This window comes from Amblyraja radiata, chromosome 1 (assembly GCF_010909765.2).
Source record: "Amblyraja radiata isolate CabotCenter1 chromosome 1, sAmbRad1.1.pri, whole genome shotgun sequence".
NCBI classification, from domain to species: domain Eukaryota; kingdom Metazoa; phylum Chordata; class Chondrichthyes; order Rajiformes; family Rajidae; genus Amblyraja; species Amblyraja radiata.
Genome location: NC_045956.1, coordinates 127,331,178 through 127,349,270, shown reverse-complemented (window position 1 = coordinate 127,349,270; position 18,093 = coordinate 127,331,178). Strand labels below are relative to the sequence as shown.

Genomic DNA, 18,093 nt, shown 5'->3' with positions numbered 1-18,093 from the left:
TAGACCCCCAACAAGGTGATTATCCCTTTCTTGTTCCTCAGCTCCAGCCATATAGCCTCACTAGACGAACCGTCTGTAATGTCACCTCTGAACACAGCCGTGACATCTTCCTTAACCAACAATCCAACCCCCCCCACCCCTCCTCTATTTCCCTCATCCCCGTCTCCCCTGAAGCTCCTTTACCCCGGAACATTGAGCTGCCAGTCCTGCCCCTCCCTTAACCAGGTTTCAGTCATGGCTACAACGTTCCAGTCGCTCATACCTATCCAAACCCTAAGCTCGTCTGCCTAAACGTCAGGCCCCTTGCATTAATATACGTGCAGTTTAAACCAACCCTCCTTCCTCGCTCTCCGCCTTTCACCTGCCTATTCTGTCCACTAACCTTTCCCACACCACCCTCCATACCAACTTCTAGCCTCTCATGTGCCTCTGTCCTGTACGAGATCCCACCCCCCTGCCAATCTAGTTTAAACCCTCCTGTGTAGCATTAGCAAACCTTCCCGCTAGGATGATGGTTTTCTTCCAGTTAAGGTGCAACCCGTCCCTTTTAAACAGGTCACCCCTGCCCCGGAAGAGATCCCAATGATCCAGAAATCTGAATCCCTGCCACCACTCCTCAGCCACACATTCATTTGCCCTATCTTCCTATTCTTACCTTCACTAGCACGAGGTGCTGGAAGCAATCCTGAGATCACTACCCTGCAGGTCCTGCTTTTCAGTCTTCTACCAAAATTCAGTATATTCTTGTTGCAGAACCTCCTTCCTCTGCTGATTTATATAATTTGTACCAACATGCACAACAACCTCCGGCTGCTCCACCTCACTCTTGAGGATGTTGTGCAGCCGCTCCGAGACATCCTGGACCCTGGCACCAGGGAGGCAACACACCATCCTGGAGTCTCGCCTGTTGCTGCAGAATCTCCTGTCTGCCCCTCTGACGATGGAGTCTCCCACCACTAAGGCTCTGCCTGACGTCACTCTTCCCCATTGAGCCTCGTCACCAGGGTTGGAATCACAGCCCTGGCTACCACTCAATCTTGTCGTTTCGTCCGCTCCCAAAAACGTGTACCTGTTTTCAGTAGGAAGAGCCACCGCGGTCTCCTGCACCACGTTTACTCCTCTTTCTCATAGACACCCCCACCTTCGCTTTACCCGTATCCTTGGTGTGACAACTTCACTGAAGGTCTTGTCCATGAAACTCTCATTTTCCCAGATGGCCCCATGGTTATCCAGCTGCTTCTCTAGTTCCCCAACACGTTCATTCAGGAGCTGTACCCGGACACAATTTCTGCAGGTGTAGTTGTCAGAAGCACCAGCGGTGTCCCCGACTTCCCACATCCTGCAGGAAACACACTGTGCCAACTTGCCTGCCATTTCGAATCAAGTGTGGCCTCCTTGCCTCAACCTCCTTGCCAAAGACTCTCGAGCCAAAGACTCACACTTTACTCACCAAGGAACCCTCGAGCCAAAGACTGACACTTTATTCACCAAGATACTTCTCCCCAACAGGCCACTTCCGCTAGAGCAAGCCCTACTTTTATTTGCTGTTCAATTAACTAATTAGCTAATTTACAAATTTGGTTAACGGTTTTTAAATGACCCACTCTTGAAAAACTCACCAAGGCTTTAACTTCTGCAGCCAATCCCCGCACTTGCTCCTTCATCTGCCGCTCCTCTGCCGACCTTGAATGTTATTGGCACTTGAGAGACTGAGAGATTGCTATGTCTGGAAGATGCATTCTGACCTCAGAAATAAACTCCCAGTTAAACTGGGAGAGATAATTATAGGTAGACACAAAAAGCTGGAGTAACTCAGCGGGACTGGCAGAATTTCTAGAGAGAAGGAATGGGTGTCATTTTGGGTTGAGACCCTTCCTCAGACTAAGTTTGTTCCAAAGTATGGGTTTAAAGGATGGTCTTGGGAGAAGTGAGTCAGATAGTGAGAAAGTGGTGATTTAGAATGGAATTCTTCTGTTGGTGCTTGAAGAGAATGAAGACACTACAGCCTAGGAGTAGCATTGGCTGGGAGTTCAGCATCAGAAAAGCGCACAGGGCAATCTGACCTCTGGATTATAGCAGTAAGAAGTGGGGTGACCAAAAAACAATTGAAATGAGGAAGAGAATTGTAGAAGAAATTAAGAATAATTGTCTGAAGAAGGGTCTCATAGAAACATAGAAACTAGGTGCAGGAGGAGGCAATTCAACCTTTCGAGCCAGCACCACCATTCATTGCGATCATGGCTCATCATCCCCAATCAATAACCCGTGCCTGCCTTCTCCCCATATCCCTTGATTCCACTAGCCCCTAGAGCTCTATCTAACTCTCAACCTAGAATATCACCTGAAGATAGACACAAAATGTTGGAGTAACTCAGCGGGACAGGAAGCTTCTCTGGATAGAAGAAATGGATGATGTTTCAGGTCGATACCCTTCTTCAGACCCTTCCTACCGAAATATCACATATTCCTTTTCTCCAAACCTGCTTAGTCCAGCATTTTGTGTCCATCTTAAGTAAACTGTAATGCTGGGCTCCGATATAATGTGTCAGTGATGCAGGGGTAATAGACAGAAGTGGCTGAGGACAGATTGCAAGCTGAGGGATTAAATTTCAATTCTGAGAACTCTCTAATTCAGTTTGCAACAGTAACAGGGGGAGGAATCGTGTTGGTGACTAGATTACAATATCTTCAGATTTCATCACATTATATTTTTCATTAAACACTGCATGAGGAACTGAATTTGAAAATCTATTTGTTTTTTTTAAACCCTTTAGAAAATCCGTCTCTGGTCTAAAATAAAAACATGAATTCATGGAAACATCACGGAAAGAGAAATAAAGTTAATGATTCAGGTCAAAGATCTTTCTTCAGAATTGGGAAAAAAAAGGTTAGTTTTAATTTCCAGAAAACAGCTGAGGGACGGATAAAGTAATGGGAAATCTCTGATATGATGAAACCAATGTTGCTTCATTTCTCAATCAATAACAGTAAAATACATACAACCCTGTTTAGTCTAAACTTATTGATGGAATATCCTTGTATGACCTTATCAAAAACATTGCAATTCTGGAGTTCGTAAAGACTCCAGCAACTCACATCAACTTCTACAGATCTGGCGTAAAAAGCATTTAATCGGGATGCATTACAGCATGGTTTGCCAACAGCTCCATCCAAAACCGCAAGAGATTGCAGAGAATAGTGGACATAGCTCAGACCATTATACAAACCAACTTCCCTTCCATTGACTCCATCTACACTTCACGCTGCTTCAGCAAGACCACCAGCATAATCAAAGATGAGTCTCACCCCGGGCACTCCCTCTTCGCCCCTCTCCCATCAGCCAAGACATAGCGAAGTGTGAAAACGCATCACCGACTAAGCAGTCCTGACCTACTATCTACCTCATTGGAGACACTCAAAATTGAATCAAACCTTTTTGAACTTATCTTGCACTAAAGGTAGTGAATGTGGATGATCAGTCATAATCACATTGAATGGCGGTGCTGGCTCGAAGAGCCAAATGGCTTACTTCTGCACCTATTGTCTATTGTCTATAAATCATGTATGGTCTCTCCACTAACTGGATAGCATGCAACAAAGAGTTTTACACTGTAGATGTCGCAATGAACTAAACCAAACTAAAAAGTCCATATAGACAACATCTATCATCCTGCCCTCATCAATCCTCTCAGTTACCTTATCAATAAACCCTCACAGATTTATGAGACACGATTTCTCACACATAAATTTGCATTGACTTTCTCTCATCAATCCTTATCTTTTCAAATGCTGGTAGATAAGAATCCCCTCCAGTATCTTATCCACCACTTCCACAGCCTTCTCCTCGCGACCCATCTTAAATAACAATACACGTTAGCCATCCCCCAGTTTTCTGGAACTGATATCCCGGTCAAGAGAATGTCTAGTGTTGGGCCCTCTCTAGTAGGGTCCTCTTGGACACTGTTAACAAAGTCCACCCTGCCCAAACCCATTCCACTGTGGGTGAACATAGGAGAAGTTAAAATCTCACTAATACCACCTTATTATTTTACAGTTATCACAATCCTCTTGTACATCTGCCCCTCTAATTAATAAAAATGTATTTCATTTGCATTCAAGATATATTTCTCGGTTGCATTTTCATGCTTCAAAGCATTTTTTCCACAGGCAGTTTCACAATGGGGGTGTAATTGTGAAATCTATTGGTTGTGGCAAAATGTGTTATGACAAATCTGTAGAAAAAAAGAATGTCTTGATAAAGCAAAAGCATTGCTCCTACACACATCCTCCTCTAACATATAAGACTGTTCTGGCACAGTGGTGATAAAATTATTAATATGATTCGAGGGGTATTTGTTGCTTCAATAATCAGTGCTTTTGCAGTTCATGGCTGTAAGTATACAAATGATGACTTTATCTCCATAGAAACTTGAATCAATATTAATAACAGTATTTATTGTAGGTATCGGTGTGAAAATCATCGGAGGCCATGATGTTAAACCTGGTTCAGGATCGTATATGGCATCCATTCAAATATCAAATGAACACCACTGTGGAGGAATTTTAATCAACAAGCGCTGGGTTCTGACTTCGGTAAACTGTGGACTGTGAGTACGAGGACAATTATTTTTAATCCATTGCTGTTTATTCTGAAATCAGTGAGTCAAAAACTTATGACAGAAAATATTTCAATTTTCTCTTCTCTATCTGGTATTTTCAAAATGTTTTAAAAAAGAGTTTCTAGAACTATATTTCAGAAGCATGTTCCTTTCTATCTTTGGGGTCTATATTAGGATCTGTATGGACTCTTAAAACGTAAGTAGGGTGCATGACTTCAGCTTATTTTAACCAGATCCAAGCCCATTCCAGTTCATAAAAGAACAACACTTTTCATGGTAAATAAGTAACACAAGTGGACAATGTTATTCGGATCATAGTGAAAAATGAAGACCCGCTTTTTCATGGTGCCTTTCTTGATATTGTGTTCTTTCAAAGCCTTTTTAAGCATGGTAAATGTGGAACCAAATTTATGCACAGCAAATTTCCATTAGGATGAAATGCCAAATAATCTGTTCATATAATCTTGGTGGAGTATGGTTAGGCCCAAAGGGATAATGCCTCCACTTATTTCTGAATTAGTTGCGATAGTTTTCTTCTATCTACCTGAGAAAACAGAGGGCGTCTCAGCTTAACCTCCTCTGAAAGACAATGCATGAACCAGTTAAGATCATTGTGCACAAGACCCTTCGCTCTGACTTGAATCCAAGACCCTAGAAATGAGAATGCTACCACTCAGCTACCGCTGACAATTGAAATCTATCGACGTGAAGCATCGCTCACGGGAATTCTTGTGAAATGTGTGCTTTCCTTTTCTACAAAAGAATAATGAGGCCTGGAACTCCTCGTCTTGAACAGATGGTGAAGGCAGAAGTTTTTAATTAAAATTAAAAGTTTCCTAAATAAGCATATGAATAGCCAAAACCCATACACAACAAAAGCTTGTCACTGTACATGTGGCAATAAACTAAACTCAAACTTACAGGTTGGAAGTGAGATCAACCCAAACTGTTCAATTTTTTGGCCAACATAGATCTGAAGGGACAATGGGCCTCTTACTATGGCTTTGCAATATTTATTTGAATGAGAAAATTATCTCCATTTCAATGTTAAATTATGGTATATTTACTTTGTGCTTTTGCTCCCCCAAGAACTAGACTGAGAAAACATCAGTGCAACATGTATTCTATGTTCAAAAACTATATTTTAACTCGAAGTTTAAAGGTGATGTGCAGGGCAAGTTTTTTTTACACACAAAGGATGGTGAGTGCCTGGAGCGTGCTGCCAGGGGTGGTGATGGATGCAGACCTGATAGTGGCATTTAAGAGACATTTGAATAGCAATATACATATGCAGGAAATGGAGCGGTATAGATTATTTACAAGCAGATAAGAGTCGGTCTTGGCATCATGTTTGGCACAGACATAGTGAACCAAAGGGCCTGTTCCTGTGCTGTACTGTTTTATGTTCTATGCTCTCATTGTTCTCCTTTACTTTATTCAAGGAAACAAGTGTCTGTGGTTATTGGAACACACTCTTTAAAAGATAAAAAGAAAGCACAAACATTTAAAGTTATTAATGCTATAAAACATCCCAAATATGACAGTAAAACACAACGGAATAACTTGGCTCTCCTCAAGGTAGGAAATGCTCAATATGAATGTATATATGGACAGTAATATACAGACTAAATAACAAGTCTGCCATGGTCTTTAAAATGTGCCACATTATTGAAACAATTTGTGCAGGCTGTTTGTATTTGTGTTTTTGTGCAACCATATGAGGTAAAGTTGATTAATTGATAAATCGTATAATTAGCATAGAAAACATAATATTTTCTGAAAATAAAGCTTCTGCGAAAAAGAATCAGAGCATCACAGTGTCAGACAATGTCAAAGAGGCAAATCAGCCCAATATGCCTTTATTTGGTCAAACTCAATTGTTCTCGCCTCATCAGCCAAGTTATGGAAGGTGTCATGACACATGTTATCTAATATTACCCGGCTTCTTAATGCACAATTTAAGTTTCATCAGCATCAACCAGCTTCAGACCTCATCACAGCTTTAGTACAAACGTGGACCAAAGAACAGAATTATAAAATGTATTGGCCTGGATATCAAAGCAACATTTGATGGAATGTGGCATTAAGCAGCTCTGGCAAAACTAAAATCAATAACCATCAAGGTCAAGGCTTTCTGAGGATGTTTCCAGGACTAGAGGGTCTGAGCTATAGGGAGAGGTTGATAGGCTGGGTCTCTATTCCTTGGAGTGCAGGAGGATGAGGGGTGATATTGTAGAGGTGTATAAAATATAGAGGAATAGAGCAGGTAGATGCACAGTCTCTTGCCCAGAGTAGGTGAATCGAGGGTCAGAAGACATAGGTTTAAAGTGAAGGGGAAAATAATCTGAGGGGTAACTTTTTCACACAAAGGGTGGCGGGTGTATGGAACAAGCTGCCAGAGGCTAGGGGTATCCCAACGTTTAAGAAACAGTGAGACAAGTACATGGATCGGACGAGTTTGGAGGGATATGGACCAAATGCAGGCAGGTGGGACTAGTGTAGCTTAGACATTTTGGCTGGTGTGGGCAAGTTGGGCCGAAGGGCCTGTTTCCACATTGTATGACTCTCTATGACTCTATGTTGAAGTCTTTACTTGCACAAGGAAAATAATTGCTTGTTGGTGGTCAATGAGCCCAACTCTAGCACATTGTTGAAACAAGGAAATGCAGATGCTGGTGCACAATAAAATTGACATAAGGTACTGGAGTAACTCAGTGGGTCTGGCAGGATTATTGGAGTGACATGGATAGGTGACGTTTTGGGTCGGATTCTTCTTCACACTTTTTCAGCACATTTTTTCAGGAGTTACTTAGGGTGGTGTCCTAGGGTAACCATCTGGGCTTCTTGATCAATGATTTTCCTGCATGTAAATTTTAAGGGAATGCTAAAGGGAATCATAGGGTCAGAAGTGGGATGTTTGCTGATGATTGCACAATGTTCAATCCACTTGTAATTCCTCATTGTCAGCCTGTCGAATCCTGAAATCTAACATCCAACAGCACTGTGGTAACACTTTGACTAGAAAGACTGCAGAGTTTCAGCGAAATAGAGGGATAGGGATTATGCACAGGTTAGATAAGAGATGGTCGGCATTATGTTCAGCACAGACCTTGTGGGCCGAAGGGCCTGTTCGTGTGCTATACTATTCCATAGATGGACACAGAATGCTGGAGTAACTCAGCAGATCAGGCAACATCTCTGGAGATAAGGAATTGGTGACGCTTTGGGTCAAGATCCTTCTTCAGCGTTTCCTATATAGTGTCTATTCTATGTTCTATGTTCAAGAAGAATGATCACCATCACCATCTCAGGATCTATGTGTTCGGGATGAGCAATAAATGTCATTCGTGTGTGTAACATTCAGAATCTCAACAATGAAAGAATTTAAAAATATATATTTTATATATTCTCCTTACAATGAAATTCTTTAATTTAATCCCATGTAATTTCTCCTTGCTACAGCTGGATAAAGCTGCAAAATTGAATAAGTTAGTAAAGATCCTGCCATTGCCAAAATCAGCAAAAGATATGAAACCTGGAACAATATGCAAGGTTCTAGGATGGGGACAAACTACGGCATCCCTCAGGGACACAGATCCCTCAGATACCTTGCAAGAGACAACTGTGACCATTATAGATCAGAAGACCTGTAACAATCAAAAATATTACAAAGAACAATTTGTTGTAACTGATGATATGATTTGTGCTGGTGATAAAACTGGGGGTCAAGCTAAAATGTGCAGGGTAAGTTACAAATTTCATATAAATAACGTGTGATGAAAATATATTCAGTATATAATGAATATGTATTCATTTATTAATAATATTTATTGATATTATTAACGTATTAATCATGTTTATTTATTAATGCAGGATTTGTGCATAATTTATGTATAATTTATATTTTTGCTTGTTGTCTGAGCCGGCTGCAACAAGCTCGATTTTCATTGTACCTGTACTTCACAGTACATGTGCTGGTGTTAAAGTCAGGTTGACTTGACTTCTTCAGTCTTTCTGGATCTGCAATCAACTCAACAACTGGAAAGTCTTCCAGTTCTGGGTGGGGCATAGGGGCATAGGGGCATAGGGGCAAGGGCTGTTGGTGAAGAGTGGACAGTCAGATGATGAATTACCTTCTCACCTTTGCAGTTCATGGAATTGTGTGACTGGTTCAGATAAGTTTATGTGTAGGAAGGAACTGCAGATGCTGGTAAGAACCGAAGATAGACACAAAATCCTTGAGTAACTCAGCGGGTCAGACAGCATCTTCAGACAGAAGAAGGTTCTCGACCCGAAACATCACCTTTTCCTTTTCTCCAGAGATGTTGTCAGACCCACTGAGTTATTCCAGTTTTTTGCGTCTATCTTCAGATGTTTAATGATGTGACAATCAGAATTTTGTCAGATCGACTTGGAATTCCATTGTTCAAAATATATCCCTATTGCTGAGTAATAGCCAAATTACCAAGAACATCTTTTTACACCTTTGGTTTGAATAAGTCCACAGAGACAAAACAATAATGTTGCCTTAATCACAATCTTGTTGTCTATTATAAGGAGATTCTAATTATTTATTTGTTTTATCACAGGGAGATGTAGGAGGACCATTAATATGTAAAAGTTCGTTTCTGAAAAAGAAAATTTTGAGTGGCGTTGCTATCTTTGGAATGGGATGTGATGTAAAGTTCAAACCCGGCATTTATACTCATTTATCCAATAAATACCTCCAGTGGATTAAAAAAACAATCAAATCCAAAACCAATGACATTTCAATGGATCAAACATGGCACGAGCAGCAGACTACTGTGTAACAAGACAATTGTCTGCGCTTTGAAGAAAGAAGTTAAGAAAACTCAACCAAAGTGATTAGTCAGTGACTGCATTTAAACTCTTCAACTTGCACAAGGAGTAGTGTATAAATTCAGTGACAGCACCCAACGTTTAGGTTCCAACCAGCCACCTCTGCCCCCAGTTTACTGCATGGGAAAGCTAATTAGCATAACCTTTGACAAACTGGCATACCTCTGGGTATTGTCACTTACTAAAAGTTATAGAATAGTGAGAGGCATAAATAGGATAGATGGGTCAGAGTCTTCATCCCAGGACAGGGGAGTCCAGAACTAGAGGTTTAGAATGAGAGAGGAAATATTTTAAGAAGATCTGAGGGTTAGGTTTTTTTCAAAGAGAACGTGATGAATATTTGGATAAAATGTGGTGGTGAAGGCAGATGCAATTACAACATTAAAGTCATCAGGTCATAAGTGATAGCAGCAGAATTAGGCCATTCAGCCCATCAAGTCTACTCCGCCATTCAATCATGGCTGATCTATCTCTCCTTCCTAATCCTATTCTCCTACTTTCTCCTCATAACTCCTGACACCCGTACTAATCAAGAATCTATCTATCTATGCCTTAAAATATCCATTGACTTGGCCCCCACAGCCTTCTGTGGCAAAGAATTCCACAGATTCACCACCTTCTGACTAAAGAAATTCCTCCTCATCTCTTTTCTAAAGGAACGTCCTTCTGAGGACTGCTAGTCCAAGACTGTCCCACTAGTGGAAACATCCTCTCCACATCCATTCTATACAAGCAAAAAAAAGATGATGATGTCTTGGATGAGATGGGCTGAAACGGCCCATTTCTGTGTTGTACAGTTCCATTATACTGTGATTCTATAATTACTAGACAAATATATATTGGGAAATTAGGAGAATAAACGTGTAGTCATGTCAGGAAAGAACAGATGAGGTTTGAGATCAGACACAATCTTATTGAAAGGCAGAGTAAGTATGGGGGGGAAAAAATGCCTGCTTCTGCTTCTATTTTGGTTTTGCTTTCACACACAGAGTCTCTCCATTATTGAGGACAATGTTGGCTGATAAGAGGCTGAAAACTGACCAGCGAGTGATTGAATTTATAGGCCTACACTTTATGCAAATTTAAGATGTTTAACATGTGCTTACAGAATATGATGTTGTTTTCAAAATATTTCAAAATGTTGTTTTCAAAATGTTAGTACAATTCAAGACTATTGTAATCTGCAATACAGCTTATACACAAAGGCCAAACTTGCTAAATAATCAGCATTTTGTTAATCATCCAGCAGCTTGTTCTTTGCTCCAGTTTTTATCATCTGCAGCTTATTGTGTCTTGCTAAATAATCAGTTGTTGTTGCCTTCACATTCTTATTCTGCAACTGAAATTACCAGAAATAAAGAGGTACCAGAACCATTTATTGACATACTGTGTCTTGTATTACTTTGAGATATTCCCTTGATTTTACTTGTCCCTTCCTCATTCACTCTACAGCTTGAAGTTAATTTGTTTTCTCTCTCCCTATGTACTGCAAAGGGTCTTTAACATGAAAGATTAATTCTGCTTTCCTTTCCAAAGAGACTGCCTGTCCTGATATGTTTTTCCAGCACCTTTTCCCCCCTCAAATTTCCACACCAGCTATACTTTAATTAGCACATTAAGTATTGTTCTATCTCACACTCTATTTAATAAACTAAATGGAACTTACTCTCTATCAACGGTAGGCCTTGCCTCAAATGAGATTAACACTTTCACTTCTATAAGCATTGTTGTAACATAGAAACATAGAAAATAGGTGCCATTCGGCCCTTCGATCCATTCAATATGATCATGGCTGATCATAGAAACATAGAAAAATAGGTGCAGGAGTAGGCCATTTGGCTCTTCGCCAGCACCGCCATTCAATATTATTATGGCTGATCATCTAAAATCAGTACCCCATTCCTGCTTCCTCCCCATATCCCTTGATTCCGTAAAAGTGTTTAAAAAAAAAAAACACTTTTTAACTTTGTTAGCGGTTTTTCTTTTCCTAATTATTTTCCATTTCCTAATTATTTTCGGAGTTGTTATTCTGCTTTAAAGACATTGGCTACAATATAAAAATGCCAATAGTAATTTTATAAATGTACATGAATGAACCATTTAACCCCTTTCTTGGGCCACTCTGCAATAAAGACAATGTTTAGACAATGATTGCATACAATTACTCACAAAACCTGAAACTAAATGCTCCATTTACTTAATCTAAAGTTGCAGCCAATATTAAATTGAATTATTCAGTGGGATATTCGTTGAAATAAATCAATTCTACTATTTCAGCAGATTTAGGTCAAGGTTTAATGTGTACCACAATAAAGTGAAATGCTTTGCTTTGAACATTGTACAATCAAATCAGATAATACTATATGTAGCGGGAATTAGACACTTTAGAAATGTTATCATCGTATTAAATTTATGCAGCTAGATCTCACATGAATTAGAAACAATCATCAGATTATAAAGTCTTCAAAATTACATGCTGATAAATTCACGGTTGTAAACTTATATATATTGTTCCTTTGACATACACACTCCTTCTTTGCATTAGGAAAGGACTTTACTTGAGTATAGCGAACCCTTCGAAAATACATTGCAGGATCTGAAATTCAGCTATTCAGAAAACAGATCAGTGCTTTGGTGATTTCCATATCATGCACCTATTCTTTACAGGATTTTCCTCAGCAAAATGGGAAATCCCCTCTGGCCAGCTCCCGTGAAGGGGCTGGTGCAATTCAGGATTTCCCCATCTCTTTGTAACGAAAAGGCAGTCTCAATAAACAAAGAACATAGCACAAAAACAGGACCTACAGCCCACAACATCTGCACCAAACATGGTGCCAAGATCATCACTTATCTACCTGCACATAATTCATATCCCTATAGTCCCTGCAAATCCATATATCTGCCTCAACCACCACACCCCAATAGCACACACTAGAAGCAGTGGAACCAAGTCGGTTGCCATGTCAACGTCATTTTGATTTGCAAATCTTGTTATGAATTTGACCACAGGAGTTTTATAGACGGATAGTTATATTTGATCAAATTATTGTTGTGTGGTTGACTACTTTAACCACTTCCTTAGTTAATGAATTTGTAATATCAGTCAATTATATCCCTATTTCTGCATGAATAACTTCTCATGTAATAATAATTAAAACAGTATGTTTTAAAAGCTCACTTAAAGGATTTATTAGTTACTTAGGGCATTGTGGAAATTAGGTTTCATTGATGTTTATTTGTGAAGGTCACAGGATTGCTGATAAAGTACAGCAGACTGGCCCCTTTATACAAGCACACTTGGAATTGAATAGTCTTTTGCCACAGGTAGACTACATGTGTTTAGTTTACTGACTAAATATCCCAGCATCGCACAGGAGGGCTGGTCATCCAACGCAATATTCCACCTCTCCACCAATTCTAATATTGGTGGCCAGTTGGGGGGGGGGCTTTCTGGAGCGCTAGTATGGGTGTTATGGGCTGAAGGGACTGGTTTCCAGAGGGCTAGTATGCAAATTGTGCGCCAAATGGATTCTTGGGCTGGCGTCTCAGTCAATCAAGCCTGTTGTGCTGGCAACTCACTCACTCACGGCTGGTGGGTTGGTAGTTGACTCATGGCTAATCCTTGAAATTCTATTTCAAGCAGGGTATAAGGCCATCAAATTCAAGTGCAGTTTCTTACCACTTCTAGCAGGGTGCAAGGCCACCAAATTCAAGTGCAGTTTCATACCATTTGAAGTAGGGTGCAAAGCCACTAAAGACAGCGAGTCGTGACCTCTCCCTCCTCCATCTTGCAGAGACTGAGCTACACCCACATTACCGGGTTTTAACCCACCCACCGGAAAAGGTGTGGCTTTCATGGAGTAATTGACAGGAGAGAGATTCTCAACATTTAAAAAAAAACTAATAACACTTTTATTTTTCATTGATGGGAAGAAATCTCTGCACCTGCTCAGCGGAGGGGGACTGAGTAAGATGGCCAAAAATCACAGCCGTATGTGGTAGCATTTTATCTAAAATCAATATACAGTGCAAATAGGAAGTAAGTGCATTTACAGTAGTGCCTTTTAACTTCAGGCCAAAGCACCCAAGCCACCATTTGCAGTAAGTAATGCATTTCAACCTCATGCCACCATTTGCAGTAAGTGGTGCCTTTCAACTTCAAGCTAATGCACCCACACCACCATTTGCAGTAAGTAGTGGCTTTCAACTTCATGCCACCATTTGCAGTAAGTGGTGTCTTTCAACTTCAAGCCACACCCAAGCCATCATTTGCAGGAAGTAGTGCCTTTCAACTTCAAAACTCCCAAGCCACCATTTGCAGTAAGTAGTGCCTTTCAACTTCAAACCAAAGCTCCCAAGCCACCACTTGCAGTAAGTAGTGCCTTTCAACTTCAAGCCACAATTTGCAGTAAGTAGTGCCTTTCAACTTCAAGCCAATGCACCCACGCCCCCATTTGCAGTAAGTAATGCATTTTAACTTCAAGCCATTGCACCCAAGCCACCATCTGCAGTAAGCCATTGCAAGCTTTAGAACCAATAGACACATTCTGCAAGCATTTTAGAACCACTAAGGGCACTTACATTTGAGTAGACATGTGTTCAGTATTATTCACAGCTCAGAGAAACGTGACCATCTGCCTTCCTCCATCTTGAAGAGTGAGTGAGGCACACCACTTCCTGGTTTTATAGTCCCTCCCCCCTGCCACCAGCCGGGGCAGCAGAGAGAATGGGGAATTTTGTAAAAACATTAATATCTCTGTCATTTTTAATCGACGGGAAAAATCCTCGGCACACATGCGGTGGAGGGGGGCTCTGAGCGAGGTGGCCAAAAATGACGGCCATAGGTGGTGGCATTCTCTCGGAAATCGCAGCACAGATGGCCAAAACCGGTCAAGAACAGATACAAATTTGTTGTCTAATCAGTGTGTGCTGCAGACGTCTTAAAATGATACCACTCACTTCCTACAGCAGGCATCTCCAGGCACAGGAAAAGCATTATAAATGCTGACTGCAAAATCCTCCAAATCCACTGGCAGGATAAGACAACCAACATCAACATCCTCCCCTAGTTAGAGGTCCTAGCTACCCAGATGAAATCAGTCACTCTATCCCAAGTTCTGTCAGGACAAGAGAATACCAGGTGGACAAAGGAAAAAAAATCCAAGGATGTTCTCAAAATCCAAGGATGCTTTCTTGAAGAAATGAAACATCCCCACCAACTCATGGGAATCCCTGGCCCATAACCACTCAAATGGAGATGAAGCATTAGGATACCTTTGAGAAGCAAAGTCCCTTCATCGGGCACACCCAGTGAGAGGCATGCACCACCTCCCAAACTACCTATCTATCCATTGCATCTCCTAGTCTGTTTTGACAGAGTCTGTAGGTTCTAAATGAGCCCATCAGCCACCTCAGAATCTATAGAACTGGACTGGAAACATGTCTTCCTCAAGCCTGAGGTACAACATATAAAGTAGATGATACTCTAAACCACCAATGTAACCTTTATAGAGGCATCATGAAATAAGGTTTAGGCGGAATTCTAGTTGCAGTAGGTAGATCAACATCACAAATCCGAACGCTGGAAGTTCTTAAATACATTTTATTCCAATTTCAAATTTTGCAGAAACTGCTTCTGCTCTAACATGTCAATCCCTGAGCACATAACAACAGGAGGTGTTGCATTTTAACATATCTGAGCATTTCACACCTCCTCTTTCTTTACGTGGTCCATTTTCTCACCTTGCATTGTTCTCTCATCTCTATCTCAACTCGAAAAGTTCCAGCTGCTTTCGATACCATGTTCTGCAGGCTTCGCTTTGCTAATTTGAAGAGTTTATAAACTGATGGAAAGAACTGTTGTATCTCTGCTATACATTTCTCATCAGAAATAGTGTGGCATTTAGTACTTGAAAGTTTTTGAAGTGTCTGTTGCGTGGTTCCATGAGAGTTCCAATAGTCAAAGAAGGAACTCACCAACCACGTTCTCAAATGCAACCAATAATGGGCACTAATTGAAAAAGCATATTTTTTAATGATTTTCTCATTACATTTTTGTAAAAGTGTGCAGCATTCAGCAGTTCAGTGAAGCATCCAGAATTCACCAGGTAAATAATGCTGGTTGAATGTGCATCTTGTACATCAGTTTCAACATGAATATGAAGATTCCCATCCTCACAACCTTGGTCTGGAATTGATAAAGGTCTACTAATGGAAAGGCGAAGGGGTGACTAGTTATAGCTGGGTATGATAATGACATTGGCTGATAGATATTTCTGTCTGTGTTGAACGATGCCAAGACCATCTATTATCTACCTACGCATAATCCATATTCCTCCATTCTCTGCATATCAAAGGGTTTCAAAGGTCTTTTATTGTCACGTGTAACAATTAAGGTACAGTGATATTCGTATTATCAAACAGCCATATTAAAGAAAAGCAACAAGACGCACAACTACATAGAAGTTAACAAAAACATCCACCACAGCGGATTCCAAATTTCTCACTGTGATGGAAGACAATAAAGTCTTATCTTCCCTCATTTTTCTCCCGCGGTCAGGGCAGTCGAACCATCCGTCGGGGCGATCGAAGCTCCTGCAGCTGGCGGTCAAAGCCCCCACGTCAGGGCGATCGAAGCTCCCATGTCGGGGCGGTCGAAACTCCCACGTCGGGGCGGTCGAAACTCCTATGGTTGGAGCTCCCGAAGTCGGTCTCTAACCAGGGGCCGCGAGCTCCACGATGTTAAAGTCTGCAAGCTCCTATGGTTGGAGCTCAGAGGTCGATCCCTGACAAAGGGATCGTGTGCTCCACGATGTTAAAGTCTGCAGGCTCCTGTGGTTGGAGCTCCTGAAATAGGTCTCCAGCAGAGGCCTCCAGCTCCTCGATGTTAGGCCGCCCTGTGGACGGAGATACGATACGGAAATAAATTGCATCTCTATCGAGGTAAGAGATTTTTTTAAAGTTTCCAACAACCTCCCCCCCTACCCCCCACATAAAACAAGCTAAAGAACGCTAAAAACATACATGTAACACATACTAAAGAAACAACAGAGAAGGAAGGGACAGATAGACAGACTGTTGGTGAGGCAGCCATTGCTGGCGCCACCCGGTGGAGAACAACCATATCCATATGCCTATTCAAAAGCCTCTTAAATACCACCATCATATCTGCCTCAACCACCAACCACAGCAGCGGGTTTCAGGCACTCATACACACAAATACTCATGCTATAATTTGCAGCGTCTACCTTCAAGAAGGACAAGATAGGAAACACAAGGAACCGCAGATCCTGGAATTTGAACAACACACAAAGTGCTGGAGGAACTCGACGGGTCAGGCAGCTTCTGAGGTGGAAATGGATAGCTGACATTTCGGTTTGGGAGATTTCTTTCTTTGGAAGAGGAGTCCGACCCAAAATGTCGTTAATCTATTCCCTCCACAGATGCTGCCTGACCTGTTGAGTTCCTCCTGCACTTAGTGCTCAGCACAAGTTTGGAGTTGGCTGTCAACACCAGTACCTGCTGGTTCTTCAAGTCCCACAGCATTCCGATTTGGAATTATGCTATCATTTCTTCATCATAACTAGTGCCAAAACTTGCAATTCCAGCCCAACAACACTGTGGAAGAGCCTTCAGCAGAAGACTGCAGAGGTTCAAAAAGGTGACTCTCCACTACCTTCTCAAGAGCAACCAGGGCTGAACAAATAATGCTGGCCTCACCTGCACTGTTCACATCACAATAAAACAAATTGATTCCTACCCGAAACGTCGCCCAACCTTTTTCTCCAGAGATGCTGCCTGACTTGCTGAGTTACTCCAGCACTTTGTGTCTATCTTCGGTATAAACCAGCATCTGCAGTTTCTTCCTACACAAATTAAACATCCTTATGGTTTGCTCCAATGGCATCTGCCAACAACGAACTTTGGTCCTGATTTATTCCAATTTTTGTATTTGGTTGGTCAAGATGCTAAAGGCATTATTTTATGATACCTGTATCTTCCATTTTCCATCCTCCTGACAACATTAATAAGCATGTTCTCCCTTATATCAAATGCTGACAGACACAATTTGGAAAACTAGACCTTCGGTATCTCAATTGATGGCCACTTCTGGGAAAATGATCGTTTTGAAGAGATAAGTTGAATCATTTCTGCTGCAATGTGAACGGTTACAGCATGAATGATAGATCAGAGAACACAATTTGTATTATGCAATCCACTTTGGCTATATCATAATCACGAGAACCTGTTTGATTCTATGCTCCGAATGTAGTGAAGGCAACCACACTAATTGCGTTTTGTGAAGAAAGTTTTTTAAAAATCATAAAAATTTTACATAACTCTGCAGACCAAAATCAATCTTTCTATAATCAATCTAACATTGATTTAAATTGTTTGTTGGCAATATAAGTAGTTAGAGTGGTAAAGAAGGTGTATGGTATGCTAGGCTTCATTGGTTGAGGCATTAAATATAAGAGTCTGGAAGTCATGATGTAGCTCTATGTCTTTAGTTAGGCCTCATTTGGAGTATTGTGTACAGTTCAGGTCACCCCATTACAGGAAGGATATGGAGGCTTTGGAGACAGTGCAGAAGCGATTTACCAGAATGCTGACT

General features: G+C 41.0%; 1 protein-coding gene across 1 annotated transcript; it reads left to right on the top strand.

Moving 5' to 3' along the window:
• The first annotated feature begins 4,269 nt into the window (after positions 1 to 4,269).
• LOC116979171 (granzyme K-like) lies at positions 4,270 to 9,922 on the top strand. Its single transcript, XM_033030707.1, has 5 exons — positions 4,270 to 4,392; positions 4,463 to 4,607; positions 6,062 to 6,197; positions 8,082 to 8,363; positions 9,209 to 9,922. Exons 1-5 carry the CDS (start codon positions 4,338 to 4,340, stop codon positions 9,428 to 9,430), a joined length of 840 nt encoding a protein of 279 aa, XP_032886598.1. The 5' UTR covers positions 4,270 to 4,337; the 3' UTR covers positions 9,431 to 9,922.
• Positions 9,923 to 18,093: the final 8,171 nt, after the last annotated feature.

Excerpts from the sequence above, each read along its gene's own strand:
- LOC116979171 (XM_033030707.1), top strand. The coding sequence starts at position 4,338 with ATGATTCGAGGGGTATTTGTTGCTTCAATAATCAGTGCTTTTGCAGTT. Across the intron at positions 4,393-4,462 it reads TGCTTTTGCAGTTCATGGCT|GTATCGGTGTGAAAATCATC; the intron begins GTAAGTATACAA and ends TATTTATTGTAG. Across the intron at positions 6,198-8,081 it reads ATAACTTGGCTCTCCTCAAG|CTGGATAAAGCTGCAAAATT; the intron begins GTAGGAAATGCT and ends TCCTTGCTACAG.